Source organism: Scyliorhinus canicula, chromosome 19, assembly GCF_902713615.1.
Source record: "Scyliorhinus canicula chromosome 19, sScyCan1.1, whole genome shotgun sequence".
Lineage (NCBI taxonomy): Eukaryota > Metazoa > Chordata > Chondrichthyes > Carcharhiniformes > Scyliorhinidae > Scyliorhinus > Scyliorhinus canicula.
Window position 1 is genome coordinate 19,276,601 of NC_052164.1, and position 18,972 is coordinate 19,295,572.

General features: G+C 46.9%; 1 protein-coding gene across 1 annotated transcript in view; it reads left to right on the forward strand.

Moving 5' to 3' along the window:
* Nucleotides 1–514: 514 nt before the first annotated feature.
* Nucleotides 515–18,972, forward strand: part of ifi35 (interferon-induced protein 35) — a 31,411-nt gene continuing 12,953 nt past the window's right edge. Inside the window, exons 1-6 of the mRNA XM_038779515.1 lie at nt 515–682; nt 4,823–4,900; nt 7,173–7,331; nt 9,235–9,351; nt 9,597–9,744; nt 13,408–13,514. Of these exons, the coding sequence (XP_038635443.1) occupies nt 680–682; nt 4,823–4,900; nt 7,173–7,331; nt 9,235–9,351; nt 9,597–9,744; nt 13,408–13,514 (612 nt within the window). The 5' untranslated portion in view covers nt 515–679. The remainder of the gene's footprint in view (nt 683–4,822; nt 4,901–7,172; nt 7,332–9,234; nt 9,352–9,596; nt 9,745–13,407; nt 13,515–18,972) is intronic.

An 18,972-nucleotide genomic window follows, 5' to 3' on the forward strand; every position in this document is an offset into this window, starting at 1 on the left:
CACAGAGGAACACAGGGAGGAACACAATCAACACAGAGGAACACAGGGGGGAACACAATCAACATAGAGGAACACAGGGGGGAACACAATCAACACAGAGGAACACAGGGGGGAACACAATCAACACTGAGGAACACAGGGGGGAACACAATCAACACAGAGGAACACAGGGGGGAACACAATCAACACAGAGGAACACAGGGGGGAACACAATCAACACAGAGGAACACAGGGGGGAACACAATCAACACAGAGGAACACAGGGGGGAACACAATCAACACAGAGGAACACAGGGGGGAACACAATCAACACAGAGGAACACAGGGGGGAACACAATCAACATAGAGGAACACAGGGGGGAACACAATCAACACAGAGGGGAACAGAATCAACACAGAGGAACACAGGGGGGAACACAATCAACACAGAGGAACACAGGGGGGAACAGAATCAACACAGAGGGGAACAGAATCAACACAGAGGAACACAGGGGGGAACACAATCAACACAGAGGAACACCAGAACTGAAATCTTCAGCCAGGGTTTGCCCTATTGCAGCCCAATGAGTTTCAGTTTCCCGGAAGGCAGTTGATTCTGTGAAGAGCTGGAGGGTGCGAGGTTGGAGGGGGACCGGCATTGACAGAGTTGCTGCTCCTTCTGGCGCCCTGGACTGCTTCTATGGTAAGATCTGGGGGGGGGGGGGGAGGATCTCCTTCTCCCTCCGCTCACTGATAGTGACCCAAGGTGGCTGAAATGCGGCGTGTTTAGCAGATTTTATTTGGTAAAGACGCAATGCACACGCGATAAAAAAACACGGAAGCTTAACAGCTTTCCACTCTTGGAAAATACAGTGAAATGTTGGCTTGATATTGGGTGGGGGTCGGGGGGGGGGGGGGGGGGGGGCGAGGGGTCATCAGTAAACTGGAGAATTTTGGTTTGGGGGAAATAACAATAGAACCGATGATAATTTCGATGTTGTTTCCAAAGAAACGAAAGTGAAAGTGGGGATGATCGTTACTTTAATATATCCCATAACCTGCCTGCAAAATACTTCCAAGCAAACTTGTTTTGGGCTTCTTTATCTTGCAGGCAACCTTTAACCGTTTCGTTGTTAAAATGATGAATTGTCTTCAAAGTGTATTTTTTTATATGTGCAAAGGCGGTGGAGTTGATTTTACCTTGGCATCAATCCCTGGGGTTGACCTCTTTCACCCCCTCTTCCATATCATCCCCCTCCTTTAGTCCCTCCTATATCTCACAACTCGCTCCTTAATTATTCCCCCTTTATTTCCCCCCTCTACCCTCCCTATTATTCCCCCTTTATTTCTCCGTCCCTCTATTCTCCCTTCCTCTATTCTACATTCCTCTATTTCCCCCCACTCAGGACAAACACAGCCATCCCCTCGTTGTCCTGAGGTTAGGAGCTGGTTTAGCACAGTGGGCTAAACAGCTGGCCTGTAAAGTAGAACAAGGCCAGCAGCGCGGGTTCAATTCCCGTACCACCTCCCCGAACATGCGCCGGAATGTGGCGACTAGGAGCTTTTCACAGTAACTTCATTTGAAGCCTACTTGTGACAATAAGCGATTTTCATTTCGTTATGTTTCCATGAGCAATTGCCATTCGAGTTGCTCTCAAAATGCCTCAGAGGCTATCACATCTGAGCTCACGTTTCAATATCTCCATGATATTTCTGGACCATGTTACAATTCTCGAGAGCTTAGAATCATAGAATCCCTACAGAGCAGAAGGAGGCCATTCAGCCCATCAAGTCTGCACCCTGCACCTCTGAAAGAACACCCTAACCAGGCTCCCACCTGCTCCCTGCAGCACGGTAGCATTGTGGATAGCAGAATCGCTTCACAGCTCCAGGGTCCCAGGTTCGATTCCAGCTTGGGTCACTGTCTGTGCGGAGTCTGCACATCCTCCTTGTGTATGCGTGGGTTTCCTCCGGGTGCTCGGTTTCCTCCCACAGTCCAAAGATGTGCAGGTTAGGTGGATTGGCTATGATAAATTGCCCTTAGTGTCCAAAATTGCCCTTAGTGTTGGGTGGGGTTACTGGGTTATGGGATAGGGTGGAGGTGTTAACCTTGGGTAGGGTGCTCTTTCCAGGAGCCGGTGCAGACTTGATGGGCCGAATGGCCTCCTTCTGCACTGTAAATTCTATGATTAACCCGCACATCCCTGTGCATTACAGGGCAATTCAGCATGGTCAATCCAGCACCTGCACATCATTGGGCTGTGGGAGGAAACCGGAGCACCCGGAGGAAACCTACACAGACACGGGGATAATGTGCAGACTCCACACAGACAAGGCCTGAATTGAACCCGGGTCCCTGGTGCTGTGAGGCAGCAGTGCTAAGTACTGTGCTACCGTGGCGCCCCAGCTTGTAAAAATAAATTCAAACTTCTACTTAGTAGCTGAAAGAATGACACAAGATGTTAAATTTTAAGATATTTACTGTAACAGACTGAAGGTACTCGCGTCTAATCACAATTTTTATAGGTAACATACTTTAAACTATAGAACAGATCTTTACTGAGATGCAACTTGAGGCAGTAACTCAGCAGGAATAAGGATCACCTGGATGTGATTTGTATCACTTTGTTTGACATGAGAACATTGAGGCAGCATTTTCTCGCATATTTGTAGAGTGTGGGAGCCGGTCAGAAAAACAGTACGGAGGCTGTTGGTAACAATGGCAGCTTCCTCTGTCATAATGTGAGAAACAAAAGCCCCAGAGCCCATCCTGCTCTGCCAGAAACTTTGGTTAAATCAGGGCGCCGTTTTTAAAGCCCCCTTGATAAGAAAATCAAACATAGGAACCCCACTCCTGAACCCCTCATTGAGTATCAACCCCTCCGAGCACCTCCACACCCGAAGCCCTTGTTGAACACCATGCCCTGAATACCCCCACTCCAGACCCCCCCCCCCCCCCCCCCCCGACCCCCCCCTCCCTCCCCGGACTGCACCTCCTGAACACCCCCACTCCCAAACCTGGCCTTGAACACTTCCCTAAACACCCCACCACTCCTGAAACCCCCACAAACACCATTCCCACTCCCAAACCGTCCCAAACATCAACTCCACAAATACCCCCACTCCTGAACCCCCCTCAAACATCACCCCGAGCACCCCCACTCGTGAACCCCCCCTCGAACACCATCCTCCTGAATGTCGCCACTCCCAAACCCCCCTGAACACCACCCCCCTGCACCCCCCCACTCCCTAACCCCCCTCAAACATCACCCCCCCAAACACCCCCCTTCGAACACCATCCCCCTGAACACCCCAGTCCCGAACAACAACCCCCTTGAACACCACCACCGCTCCCAAATGAACATCACCCCGAACACCCCCACACCCGAAACCCCCCCCCCCCCCCTCCCTGGACAGCACCCCCTGAATACCCCCACTCCCGAACTTCCTTGAACATCACCTCCCTGAACACCCCCACTCCCAAATCTGGCCTTGAACACTTTCCTGAACACCCCACCACTCCAGAAACCCCCATGAACACCACTACCACTCCCAAACCCCCCCCAAACACCAACTCCACCAATACCCCCACTCCTGAACCCCCCTCAAACATCAGCCCCCGAGCACTCCCCCTCGTGAACCACCTCGCGAACACCATCCACCTGAATGATCCCCACTCCCAAACACCAACCCCCATGAACACCATCCACCTGAACGATCCCCACTCCCAAACACCAACCCCCATGAACACCACCGCCTGAAAACCCCCACTCCTGAACCCTCGTTCCCCTTCAAACACCACTCCCCTGAACACCCCCACCCCAAACCGCCCCCTACAGAACAACCCTACAACCCTCTTCAGACAATACTAACTCCCCTCCCCCACCATAGATGGATCACCCTATCCCCCATGCAACTCCCCTCCCTACGGAACACCACCCCATGTAACACACACCACCCCCACCCCCGCAGTGCCCAGGGAAAGAGCTCTTGCAATGCCTGGACAATGCCAGGTTGTGCCAAGGGGTAATGCCAGGGCACAGTGCCAAGGGGCAGTGCCCAGGCATCGACTTCCCCTCTCTGAGCCAAGTACGTACCTGAATCTGCCTGGCTCACCAGGTGCACGTCGTGGGAGACCTGCTTAAATCTTGGAATTCTTACAGTGCAGAAGGAGGCCATTCAGTCCATTGAGTCTGCACGATCCTCTGAAAGAGCTCCCTACCATGGCTAACTCCCTCTCCTATTCCCGTGTCCCCACCTAACCTACACATCCTTCTACACTCTGGGGCATTTAGCATGGCCAATCCACCTAACCTGCACAACTTTGTGACTGTGGGAGGAAACTGGAGCACCCAGAGGAAACCCACGCAGACAGGGGAGAACATGCAAATTGCACAGGCAGTCACCCAAGGCCAAATTTAAAACCGGGTCCCTGGCGCTATGAAGCAACAGTGCTAACCACAGTGCCACTGTGCTGCCCTGTGATTGGTCAGTCTAATGAAGAGGGATTATCAGGCATAGAGACATGGTAATTACATTTAAATGTGTTCTAATAAGGATTCAGACATTCAACATCGGGATTCCAACTATGTCAGGGACAATCACTACGTGGAATCCCGTTGGCGTAAGTCGCTTTTGGGAGTCCTGTGGGATTTTCCTATCCCGCCTCCCCCCCACAAAAACGGGAGCAGAAAATCCCCAAATATTCCCCACATCATTCTAACTTGCAGGATATGTCTATTGTTGGTCTTGACCTTATAAACCTCCGAAGCAGAGATGGGGACTCCATTACCTCGGCCAAAGTGGCAGCTTTGTAAGGGCGTGTATTTGTTTTCTTTTGAAGGACTTCTTCTGTAAAGACGTGAACATGGATGATGCCTCAAAGCTGAAAGCGTGCCAACAGGAAATTTTGCATCGCAAGGTCAGATTAAAGTGAAAATTTAAAGAATAAGTTAACATTTTCTCTGAGTTGGAATTTCACCGAGTCTTGTATGTTGCAACATCGGGAATGGTTTTGAAGTGGCAAAACCCGAGGACCCGGGTTCGATCCCGGCCCCGGGTCACTGTCCATGTGGAGTTTGCACATTCTTCCCGTGACTACATGGATCTCACCCCATAGGTGGATTGCCCGTGCTAAATTGCCCTTAATTGGAAAATATTTTTAAAAATATATTAAAAATGAATGGCTTTGAGAAGATCCCTTTCGGTCTTTCCAGTAAAACAATAAATGCACTTTTATGAATGCATTTATTAAAATGTTGTTACTGTTCTCTGGAATTTAACATGCAGATAGAGGAGGCAATTAGGAAGGCAAATGGTGTGTCAGCTTTTATTGTATAGGGGTTTGAATATAAGAGTAAGGAAGTCTTGCTGCAATTATCAAAGGCTTTGGCGAGACCACAGTTGGAATACTGTGTGCAGTTTTGTTTTGTTTACCTAAGGAAGGATATACTTGCTCTAGAGGTGGTGCAAGGAAGGTTCACTAGATTTATTCCTAGGATGAGAGGGATCTCCTATCAGGAGTGAGTGAAAAGAATGACTTTATCATAGAATCATAGAGTTTACAGTGCAGAAGGAGGCCATTCGGCCATCGAGTCTGCACTGGCTCTTGGAAAGAGCACCCTACTTAAGCGCACACCTCCACCCTATCCCCGTAAGCCCATCTAACCTAAGGGCAATTTAGCATGGCCAATCTTTGGGCTGTGGGAGGAAACCGGAGCACCCGGAGGAAACCCACGCAGACACGGGGAGAACGTGCAGACTCCGCACAGACAGTGATCCAAGCAGGAATCGAACCTGGGACCCTGGGGCTGTGAAGCCACAGTGCTGACCACTATGCTACCGTGGAGTTGAAGAGAATGATCTTATTGAACCCACAGCCACTACCATCTCGAAGAACGAGGTGAGCTGATGCATGGGAACACAACCCCTGTTGGAGGTTCTCCTCCAAGCCCCACACAACCCTGACTTGAAAATAAATCGCTGTTCCTTCACTGTGTCTGGGGCAAAGTCCTGGAACTCCCTCCCTAACAGCACTGTGGGTGTACATACACCACATGGACTGCAGCGATTCAAGAAGGCAGCTCACCATGGGCAATTAGGGATGGGAAGTGAATACCCGCCGAGACAGCAACGCCCACATCCCATTAATTGATTTTTAAAAATCTTACTGAAATGAAAAAAAATATTCAAAGGTTGATAGGTTAGATAGTGAGAGTCCGTCTCGCCTGGCTGGAAAATCTAGAACTCGGGCTCATGGTATCAGGATAAGGGGTTGGCCATTTAGGACTGAGATGAGGAGAAATTTCCTCAGAGGATTATGAATCTTTGGAATTGTCTGTGCCAGAGGATTACCCATGCTTATTCATTGAGCATAAATGAATAAATCTTTGGACACTAAATGAATCAAGGGATCTGGAATACGGTGAGAAACTGGAATTGAGATGAAAGACCAACCATCATCTCATTGAATTAATTGTGGTCCGTATGGTGTACTCTTGCTCCTATCTCTAATGTTGTGTCCGTATCTTAATAAAGGAATCTACAAACTCTTATTCCACATGGGTTCTGACAGGATTTGTGAGAGGGTGAAATTAAGAGGATGGAGCTTGAAAATCTACTTCTTAATAGTTTTCACATGGTGAATTAACAACTTAGATTCTGAAACTCAATGGAAATTAGGTTGTGACAAAATCAGGAAGGACATTTAATCGGAAACGCAAGTCAGGCACAACAATATGTGTAAGACTGCGGTCTAATGACAGATGAAAAGATTGAGTGAGATAGTTCCCCATTATCATAGAATTTACAGTGCAGAAGGAGGCCATTCGGCCCACCGAGTCTGCACTGGCCCTCGGAAAGACCACCCTACCTAAGCCCACGCCTCCACCCTATCCCCCTAATCCCACCCAACCTTTTTGGACACAAAGGGAAATTTAGCATGGCCAATCCACCTAATCTGCTCAATCTTTGGATTGTGGGAGGAAACCGGAGCACCCGGAGGAAACCCACACAGACATGGGGAGAACGTGCAGACTCTGCACAGACAGTGACCCAAGCCGGGAATCGAACCTGGGACCCTGGAGCTGTGAAACAACTGTGAAGCACCTGATTCCCCCCAATTTTTCTATCCAATTGTTGGGACAAGTTGATAGTGGAATTCGTTAATAATGGATCTGTTTTTGTCTTACCAGGCCCAACATACAGCTGTGCAAAAAGACATAGCGGATTTGGAAAAAACTAAACATGACCTGCAACATACGGCAATGGAATTAAGTATCCGGACCGAAAGACTCCAAGAAAGTATTGAGAGTGACAAATTAGGAAAACAGAAGCAGGACTTAATCCTACAGGTTGGCAAATTTCTGGTTTATTTACTTTTAGTCATGACTGCTCACATATTCTGCACTAGAAAACAATGTCAATTTAATTTTTAAACTACTGAAACAATATTCTAGAGTCCATTTAAAAAGATTTAATAGCAGGCCACTTTGAAACAATGGCATGATCGGACAGAGTCAGCATGGAAATTACGAAAGGGAAACCATGCTCGGCAAATCTACTCGAATTTTTCGAGGATGTAACTAGTCGAGTTGATGAGGGGAGCCAGTGGATGTGATTTATTTGGACTTAATAATAATAATAATAATAATCTTTATTAGTGTCACACGTAGGTTTACATTAACACTGCCATGAAGCAGCACAGTGGCGCAGTGGTTAGCACTTCTGTCTCACGGCTCTGCGGACCCAGGTTCGATCCCGGCTCTGGGTCACTGTCCGTGTGGAGTTTGCACATTCTCCCCGTGTCTGTGTGGGTTTCACCCACACAACCCAATGATGTGCAGGGTAGGTGGATTGGCCACGCTAATTTGCCCCTTAATTGGAAAAAATGAATTGGGTACTCTAAATTTAGAAAACAAAAAGAAGAAAAAAACACTGCAATGAAGTTACAGTGAAAATCCCCTCGTCGTTACACTCCGGCGCTTGTTCGGGTACACAGAGGCAGAATTTTGAATGTCCAATTCGCCTAACAAGCACGTCTTTCGGGACTTGTGGGAGGAAACCAGAGCATCCGGAAACCAGAATCCCACGCAGACATAGGGAGAACATGCAAACTTCGCAGACAGTGACCCAAGCTGAGAATTGAACCCGAGTCCGTGGTGCTGTGAAGCAACAGTGTGAACCGCTGCGCTACCATACCACCCTCCTGAAGGCTTTCGCCAAAGCCCCACATAAGAAGTTAGCATAAAATGAAAGTACATGGGATTGGGGCTAGTGCATGGAGATGGATAGAAAACTGGTTGGTTGGGGCGGCATGTGGCGCAGTGGTTAGCACTGGGACTGCGGCGCTGAGGACCTAGGTTCAAATCCCAGCCCTCAGTCAATCCGTGTGGAGTTTGTCTGCGTGAGTTTCACCCCCACAACCCAAAGATGTGCAGGTCGATGGTCACCAATGCCTTCTTTGGGCACAGCAACTGGAGAGAGTGAGCAATAGAGAGAGTGAGAGCGAGAGAGAGAGCGAGAGAGAGAGAAGTAGATAGCTGGAGAGAGAGGGTGAGAAAGAAATAGAGGAGAGAGAGAGAGGCAGAGAGAGATAGAGAGAGAGGAGAAAGGAGATAGTAAGAGAGACAGGGACATGGAGCGACATAGTGAGATAGAGAGAAGTAGATAGTGTAAGAAAGAGGGAGGTGGAGAGAGGGGCAAGGAAAGAGAGAGGGGGAGGGAGATGGAGAGAGATAGTGTGTGTGTGTGTGTGTGAGAGAGAAAGAGAAGGCAGAGACAAAAGAGAGAGATAATCTTGACTTGGCCTACACGGATTAAAAGAGATTACCCAAATCGGGGTTGTATTCTCTGGAATTTGCAAGTTTAGCGTTGAAGTTTCCAAGATATTAAGGGGAACAGATCAGAAAGTTTGGGAGAAATTACTTACATTAATTTGGGATATAATCAAAAAAATAATTCCAGATCTTTCAGGAGTAAAGTTAGGAAACATTTCTTTAAACAAACAATGGTAAAGTTTGAAACTCTGCTGACAATGGCAATTTATGTTAGATCAACTCTTCATTTAAAAATTGAGATTAGTAGATTTGGTTAGCCACAGGGGTCAGGTTGCAGATAAGCTTTATGGAATGGCAGAACCAGCTCAAGGGGCTGAATGGCCTCTTCCTGTTCCTAGATCCCCATGTTTCTGCTCTGTGCTGCGAACAATCTCAATGATTACAGTATTTTTGATCAATTGTGTGTATTTTTCCTCAGAAACAAATGGATGACACAATGGTTGAAATTGACTCTCTATTGAAGGAACAAAGTAATGTTCGTGAGGAGTTAACAAGGATTGAAGAAGAAAGATCAGAGCTGGAGAAACAGCTCAAGGTAAGAGAGCAGGACTGTTCTGTTCGGTGTTTAAAGATATGCGAGAAAAGAAAAAAGACAGAAGTGATTGTAAGCTAGGATCACAAACGTTTGATGTTCAGAATCAGTTATACTGCGTGGTCCAGCCCTAAGTGTGAACATCCTACACGCCCCAAACTACTGGTAATATATGTTTACACAAATGCTATTTATTTGTTTCCCATGTCACTCACATTAATTTTACGGCTTTCTTGAAATTCCGTCAGGTTTCTTACTCTATGCCTCAGAAGCGATGGATTTTTACTGGCAGTACAAATGAAGATGGCCAACGAGGAGTAGCATTTGACATAAAGCCACACATTCGGTATCCAATCGAAGGGGGCTCTGCGGTGATCACATTAGAGGACGAAGCAGGTAGAATGTAATCCAGTAAGAAAAGTGAGAAGGGCCTTTTCTGTGCTGTCGACCTCTACGATTCTGTGACTCTTAAGTTGTTGGTATTCTAACCGTTACAGTGTAAGGACTGATAGGTACAATGCTCAGTCATCATTCGTTCTTGGTTTCAGTTATGTTTTGTGTTCCAATAGAAACATCCATAGAATCGCTACAGTGCAGAATGAGGCTATTTGGCCCATTGAGTCTGCAGCGACCCTCTGAAAGAGGACCCTACCGAGGCCCAATCCCCCACTCTATCTCCATAACCCCACCTAACCTGCATATCTCTGGACTGTGGGAGGAAACCGGAGCACCGGGAGGAAATCCACGCAGACACGGGGAGAATGTGCAAACTCCGCACAGTCACCCAAGGTCGGAATCGAACCAGGGTCCCTGGTGTGTGAGGCAGTAGTGCTAACCACTGTGCCACCGAGTCGCCAGTTTTAAAATGAGAGCCGCCCAACCAATATCCACTTTTTAAAAACCCGAATTACAGTGCATAATGCTCAACTTTTTTTTCAAGGCGACTTCTGGTGACGGCGGGCGGGAGGTAGCCGCACAATGGAGGGCTCCCGTTCGGGAACATCATTTTCGGGGCTTTAAGCCCGGTCCCAGGGTCCACGGAGGCGGCAAAAGCAGGGAGAAGGCACAGAGGAGGCACAGTGAAGGAAAATGTCGAAGGTGTGCAAAAAAACAGCTTTACAAAAACAGCTGAAGGTCCGTCGGCGAGTGGAAAGGTCACCGCAGGGTCACCAAGGAAAATGGAGGCTGGAGCACCAGGGGAGGCCGCATTGCTTACGGCTGAAGAAATAACTAAGGTGATGGCTGCGGAATTCGAAAGGCAGTTTACAAAACACATGGAGGCAATGAGGAAGGAGATAAGGGAGGTTTTGAGTATGCTGGTGGAGGAGGCGATTACCCTGGTGAGGACGGCGGTGGCGAGCGCAGTGGCGGAGGTGCGGGAGCAAGGTGAGGCGCTGAAGGAAGTGGAGGAGACATTATTGCAGCACGGTGATCAACTTACCTCGATGGGGAAGGAGATGCGGAAGGTGATGGAGATTAACAAGGATCTGCAAGGAAAGATGGAAGACCTGGAAAACAGATCCAGGCGACAGAATTTGAGGATTGTGGGGCTGCCCGAAGGAGTTGAAGGCCCGAGGCCGACTGAGTATTTTGCCGCGATGCTGGCGAAACTGTTGGGGGAGGGGGAGGATCCTCCCGATATGAACTGGATCGGGCTCATTGGTCGTGGAGGCCTGTACCAAAGGCCAGTGAACCGCCAAGGGTAGTGACTCTGTGCTTCCGTAGGTACAGTGTGAAGGAGAAGGTCCTGTGCTGGGCCAAGTAGAAGCGGGTGGTGCAGTGGGCTGGAGCTGGTATACATGTATATCAGGACTTTACGGTGGAGCTGGCGAGGAGGCGGGCGGCCTTCAACCGGGTGAAGAGGGCACTGTACATTAGCAAGGTGCAGTGCGGCATTGTTTATCCAGCGAAGCTCAGGGTGACTTACAAGCTCAAGGACTTTTATTTTGGAACGACGGAAGCAGCGGAGGAGTTTGCGAAGGCAGAAGGACTGTGGCAGATCTGAGAAATTGAGAAATGGTATTGTGCCGATGTAACCTCATGACTGTATTTTCTTCTTTTTTGTTTCACTGCGTGTGGGTGTATGGGCTAAAGGAGCCAATGTTGTATATATTGGGACAAGGGAAGTGATGGGACTTTCACTTGAAATGAGGGTTCTTTGGGGTGTAGGTGGATATGCGGGGTGTGTGTGCTAAAAGGGGATTTCTGGGCTTTCCTAAGGCCGGGCAAGGGGGAAAGGGATCCGGGGGGGGGCCTCCACGCTGGCCAGTTTAAGCCGGCCAGTGAATGGGAGTGAGGTAGGGGGAAGGGCTGAGGCCATTGGAGCCTGGCAGAACAGGGTCCGACGGGTCTAGCCGGGGTGGAAAGTTGGGGGGAAGGAACCGAGGTTGGGGGCAGGAGTTTTACAAGAGGCAGTGGAGGGGAGGAGTTGGAGAGGGGGGGTGTTTACAACTCTTGGGTATCACGTACTTTCTTTCAGAGGTTGGATGGCATTGAGTGTAAGGGGGGGGGGGGTTGGCTCTATAGGGTAATGGTGACCATGGACGGTCCCGGACTCCTTTTTCTTTTTCTCCTTTGTTTTTTGTTTCCACCGTGGGAGGGTTTGTTTTATTGGATGCATATATTGACAGGTGGGCTGTTGTTTGGGGTGGGGGGAGGATGGGATCGTTGTTATTGTTAAGGGGATTGATTTTGTATTTGTTACCATTTACTGTTTGTGGGTGGGGAGTAAATTTGAAGGAAAATGTGAAAGTGGAGAATAAAAATATTTTTAAAAAAAACTTTTTTCAAGACTGCATTTCAGGGTTTTTCAAAGTCATGGCAAAAGTTGCTTTTGACTCATTTTCAGGCTCATAGCCAATGATGTGCAGGCAGAGGATGTCCCAAGTTGCACAGCTGAGAGTAAGCAGAAATTGGGCCTCTGGCTTCATTGTAATAATTTGGGTGAGCTGCTGGCATGGCCATCCGCCAGCGCCAACTCTCTCCTGTTCAGAGTTTCAGTTTGAGGCTGACTGCCTTTAGCCCCACATTAACATCCTGGGATGAGAGTGAATGGGCAATGGGAGAGGATCCATCATTGGCTAATAATGGTTCTTGGGTGTGCTGTGGAGAGAGGAGGAGGACCGAAGTGTCTCTGGTTGCAACTACTGCTTAGGGCACAGTGATGGATCCTGAACAGAGGGTCCTGCGAGTCTGTTGTGCCCATCACCAACCAATTTGGTTTTAGGCTCCCCCATCCCATTTGCTTCCACAGGAGACCTGTTACTCACTCCAGGCTGGTGCCATGGGTACATGAACAGATATCTATGAAAATGCACCCAGATCCCTTACTGCACTGATCAAGTGCAAGGCGGTCTCCCCAACATTGGTCCATATTTTACTCTACAAAAGTTGGTCCAATTTCTACACTTAAAAATCTCCAAACTCAGTAGCCCAGCAGTGCAGTGAATCAGCATTACCCCTTGATTTTACATTCCATGAGTAGGTGCCACTAAAAAGCAGAATCGGTATTGTCATATCCTGTCTTCATCGATCATATGCAAAATATCTGGAAGATGTGCCTAAGAACAATGGCTGTGGTGTGAATCCATCCAAAGTTAACACAATTTGTACAAACCAGTAAGGGGGTTGAAGTTCGGATAGCACACATTGAGGAGTTAACGAGCATGGCAGGTTAGATAATGTTGTTCGTGCCAAGTCAGTAACTTGGAGTGTTGTTCTTTCAATTTTTTACGGCTGGTTTAGCACAATGGGCTAAATAGCTGGCTTATAAAGCAGACCAAGGCCAGCAGCGCGGGTTCAATTCCCGTACCAGCCTCCCCGAACAGGCGCCGGAATGTGGCGACTAGGGGCTTTTCACAGTAACTTCATTTGAAGCCTACTTGTGACAATAGGCGATTTTTATTTTTTTCATTTTTCAGTCCAAGATGTGACAAAATATCAGTATTTTTCATTGTGGAATGTGGATGTGGAATGACCTGTAAGGATTATTGGAAACGTAAAACTGGTTAACATTTATTCCTTAAGAACTTTTTCATCTTTTCTTTTTCTTTTTTGCAGTTGCTGATAAGATACTGGAAATGGAAGAGCATGTGATTCCCTTAGCAGACTGCCGACTTAAGATAAAGTCTCATCCCTTGAAGCTGCAGATGTTAGAAGATATTGAAGTAAGTCTCAGTCTTGACTAGGATTGTCATGATGGTGGCAGATTGTGTGTGTGTGGACTTGAGTATTGAATACAATAATGCATTTGGACAAGATACTGTAAAATACACTCTGTGCTGCTTATGGGGGTCACCTGACCCGGCAAGGGATGAAAGTCAGATGGCACACAATAAGGAGTTAGCCAACATGGAAAGTTAGATAATGTTGCTCTTGCAAAGTCTGTAACTTTGAGTGTTGTTTTTTTCAGGCTGAGATGTGACATTGGTGATGAGGATACAGAGATATTTAGGATTGTGTCATGGCATTTTCAAAAAAATCATTTATGGGATGTGGGCGTCACGGGCTAGGCCAGCATTTATTTCCCAAATCCTAGTTGCCCTTGAGAAGGTGGCGGTGAGTTGCCTTTGTGAACCGCTGCAGTCCCTGAGGTGTAGGTACACCCACAGTGCTGTTAGGGAGGGAGTTCCAGGATTTTGACCTAGTGACAGTGAAGAAACGGCAATATATTTCCAAGTCAGGATGGTGAGTGACTTAATAATCTTCATTAGTGTCACAAGTAGGCTTACATTAACACTGCAATGAAGTTACTATGAAAAGTCTCTAGTCGCCACACTCTGGCGCCTGCTCGAGTACACTGAGCGAGAATTCCGAATGTCCAATTCACCTAACAAGCACTTCTTTCGGGACTTGTGGGAGGAAACCGGAGCACCGGGAGGAAACCCACGCAGGCACGGGGAGAACGTGCAGACTCCGCACAGACAGTGACCCAAGCTGGGAATCAAATCGTCAACTTCACTTTCCCTCCACCTTATCCCTAGAACCCTTGATTCCTTTACTGATTCTAGGATGTCTGCAGTCCAGGGAATAGAGCCATTTGATTGACAGTTGACATCAGTACCGTCAACATGAAATGGAGAGTGTGGCTGGGTGAGTTTGAAGCGTATGCTGATAGTCAGAGTCCACTTTCGGATGAGGCAATGGTGGCGCAGAAAGCACAATTTGGGACCTTTTTGTTTAGTCGCGGTGCTTTGGTGAGGGAGACTTTCAGGACTGAAATAAAAGTTAAATAATGGGAAAGCTGGAGATTGAAAACAAAAGAGAAAGTGCTGGAAAAACCTGGCAGGTGGAGAGAGAAAAAGAGTTAACATTTGAGTCCAAAGTAACTTTTCTTTAGAAGACCTTCCAGACATTGCCTGACACAATAGGAAATGTGGATAATGAACATGCGGTGAAAGCTTTGAAGGACCATTATGCGGTGACGCCAAATGCCACATTGCAAAGGCATGTTTGCGATCAGGTGAGATGGAAAGAGGGGGAACCAGCAATCCAATTTGTGACCTGTTTGAGGTTGATGTCAGCAGGATGCAATTATATAATATTGCTGATCACCTGGATCAGGTGGCCAAGCATTGCAAGGTGGATAAGTTGAGTCATAAATTGGTGGAATGAGGAGGTGATTTGACGTTGGATCTCACTTTGAAAATCATTATTAGAAGCCGTGGATAGATGATATCACAGCATGAGGTCCCACCTTTGTCATTGGCACAACTAAAGTTGAGGTTAACCGAGTGGCACAGCGGAATCCAGGTATGCGTAAGTATAAACAGCAAATGTCTGAAAGAGAATGTTTTCAATGTGGCAACTTGGGGCACTATGGAAAAGATGCCTGCTGCCCTGCCAATGAAAGATATGCAGAAAAGGTGGGGGTCGAGAAGTGCAGAAGGAAGCTGAACAGAAGGGAAAGCCTATTTAACCATATAAAGGTGAAAGTAGAACAGTAGAATAGCTGTGAGACAAGTTGAAGAAGATGCAGAGAGTGAGGCCACAAATGGCAATCGTGGATACATGTTTTATGTCAACGGGAGAAAACATGAGAAAGAAGCATTATTGTAGACTTTGGCAGTGACAGTAATACCATCGACAGAGCACTGCAGGAAGAACTGAAGACAAAGGAAAGTGCACATCTGGAAAATGTGTCAAAAAGCTCCCTCCTTACACATCTAAAACCCCACTCCAAACTGGTGGATTGTGGGTGTGAGAGCTGGGGATTAGAAGGTAAAGGAGAGTTTGTCATGATTGAGGAGCATGGTGAGACTCTTCTGAACAGAAACATCACTCAGGCCTCAGCTTGCTACACTTTGGATTGAAAGTGAATTCTGTGAAATCCTGGATGAAGCTCAGGGAGGGGTTTGGACGAGAGCTTCAAGGGATTGGAAAGTTACACAGCCGCCAAGTGAGATTAACCAGTAACTTAGCCTGTACTCAGACCATCTTTTGCTCTGAGACAGAAAGCCGAGGCAAAGATGAAGGAAGTGATTGACCATGTAATACATCATAGAACCAGTTGAAGGCCCAACGCAATGGGTAAGCCTTCTTGTGATCGTGGCTAAATCAAACGGTCACATCAGCCTCTGTGTTGATATGCAACTGGTGAATGAAGGAGTAATTCTCACTGTGGATAAAGTCTTTCAAGGGTTGTTAACAAGCAAGGTATTTTCCAAATTAGGTTTAAAGTGAGCATACCCCCAGCTAGAGCTTCATCCCAATTCAAGGAAGGTGACAATTTTCATCACTTATTGTGAATTTTACCAATGCAAGAGAATCCTGTTTGGCATCAAAGTAGCACCAGAGAGTTATCAACACAAAACCACGAGGCGATACAAGGGATCCTAGAACAGCCAATAGCACTGCTGCCTCACAGCGCCAGGGACCCTGGTTCAATTCCGACCTCAGGTGACTGTATGTAGTTTGCACCTTCTACCCGTGTTTGTATGGGTTTCCTCCGGGTGCTCCGGTTTATTCCCACAGTCCAAAGATGTGTCGGTTAGGTGGATTGGCCATGCTAAATTGCCCTTAAGTGGGGTTACAGGGATAGGATGGGGGATTGGACCTAGGTAGGGTCGGTGCAGACTCGATGGCCTCCTTCTGCACTGTAGGAATTCTATTCAATGAATATCTCAGATGATGTAATTATTAATGGAAATAATAGAGAGAAACAAAGCGAGGAGTTGAGATTAATCTTGATTGATTGCAGTCAGGAGGAATTGCGGTAAATGTAGACAAGTGCTTGCTGGGTGTGACAGAGCCAACGATCAGTAAGCATAGACTCACGAGCGGAGGAGGAATCAATCCTGCGAATGACAGGATGGAACCAATTACAGAGGCACATGAACGACAAAATGAGAAGTTTTCTGGGACTTGCCAACTATGCGTGAGGTAAATCCCAGACGTCGCTACCTTGACTGACCAGAAGAAATAAACAGTTCCGATTTGATGATGGACAGAAAGCTACCTTCAGAGCTTTGAAAGAGATGTGCTGGGATCCCAGGATATTATGATCCAAATGCACCAATGAAAGGCATAGCAGTTCTAGTCCAAAGGATTAGGTGCAGTTCTGCTGCAAGTGCATGCTGAAGGCTTTAGAACCCTGGCCTATGTGAGCAGATCTCTGACATGTGTGGAGAGGAGATATTCTTAGATGGGTGCAGAGGGTCTAGGATTAGCGTAGGCATTTGAACGATTCCATGCATTCTTGATCGGCATTGAGTTTCAATTAATGACGGATCACAAACCATTTTTTTCTCCCAAATCTAAACCATGTTCCAGAAACAAAAGGTGGGTTTTGAGACTCCAGCAGCACAAGTTGGTTCACATTGCAGGAAAGATGAACATCGCTGACTCGCTGTCACAACTACTGAGGGATGATCAAACAGACAAATCCCTACCAGAGAAGGAAGTGGCAGTTCATGCTACACCCAGAGCAATGATGACGTTGGAGATTGAAAGAGAGTCAGGCAAAGATCTAGACGGAGAATCCAAGCTGGAAACAGGGAGAATTGCACATTCGAGGCCTACATCATGATGCATGATGAAGTGTACGCAATGGGCAAGTATGTTCTCAGAGGCAGCAGACATGCACTGCCACAAAAGCTTAGGCCTTGACTGGTGACTCTAGTCCATGAAGGTCACTCGGGAGTGGTTGGTACGAAGCAATGCTTACAAACCAAACTACGGTGACCCCGGCTTGGAGAAAGATATGGAGCAGTTTGTCAAAACATGTCATGGATATTGACATTTCAGCAGACCCAATCCACCAGCACCGGTCGAGACCAACACTGCTGATGGTAGGCAGAGAGCTTGCCCCCCAGAAGAAGGAACATTGGTACGAGAGGGAACAGTGCCACTTCCTAACCCTGACACAATGACCAAATTTCCTGAGACAATAGGCAGACCACGATATGTGAGAGGGCACCAACAAATGCAATATGAACATTTTGTGTGATTCAGTGGCAGGCCATGAAATTAGAAATCAGTTTGGAGCACTGATTTGTGATTTGAAAACTGTGATTTTAAGTTTTTTTTAAAAATTGCAAATCTTTACACAAAGCATGTGACTCAATATGAAGTTTTATGAGTTGTGATCATGTTCAAGGAGGGTGTGGTGAACACCGCTCTTCCGCTCTTGTGATTTTGAACTTCCTGCTTGTGATGTCTGTAAATACACAAGAAAGCAATTGGAGCTGATCATTGAGGAGCATTGAATTACATACTGATGATTATCACAGGGGTTGCCATGGTTAAATAGTAAAAGAGAATTAACAATTCCAGAAAGTGAAATACTGGACAATAGACTGAATTTATATTGGATTGTGATGTACTGAACTTAACTGACATTTGTAATTGAATAAATTAATTTGCTCATTAAGTTAGGGAAATAATGATTTATTAATTTTGCAAAATTCATCACAGGATGTTTATAGTAAGGTATGAAGTCCAAGCTCTATACACCAAGAGGAAAAATTATGGACATGATTTGTGCCCAATGAGACAGGGATATCATGATTGTCGTTTGTGTGGACTTGAGTAGGAGATGTTATACAGTATTCAGATAAGATACTGTAATGTACACTCTGTGTTACAAAAGGAGTCATCTGACATGGAGGGTGTAGTGGGGGGTGGAAGGTCACATAGCACATGTTCAAGATGTGTAACACAGCAGATTAAATTATGTTTTTCTTGTCGTTAAATCTGTGGCATTAAGTTTGTTCTTGCAGCTTGTGATGTGACAGGGATCTGTACAGTTTTCATTAAATGGTCACTAGGTGGCACAGTGATAGACTCACTGCAATGGAGCCTTTTACTTCAGAAAACCAGATGCAGAATAATCTCAGTTCCTGTAAATGTGCCTTCTGCTTTCTGGTTCAAAAATCGGTGTCAGTGTCCCATGACTTGTCACTGCATGTGTACCATAGCCGTAAACAAAGCCACAAAGGTCTGCGACTGTCACCATGATGCATTATTGCACTTCAACCTTTGACACAAACAAGCCGAGAACCCTCATCCAATGCCTGCGTCCTGTTCAGATTGATGGGACCGCCCTCACTAAGATCCCCGTGTGGCTTACCCTACTGTAGCCAGGGCACTTTCAGCTATGGTTACTTTTCCCAATCCCCATCCTGT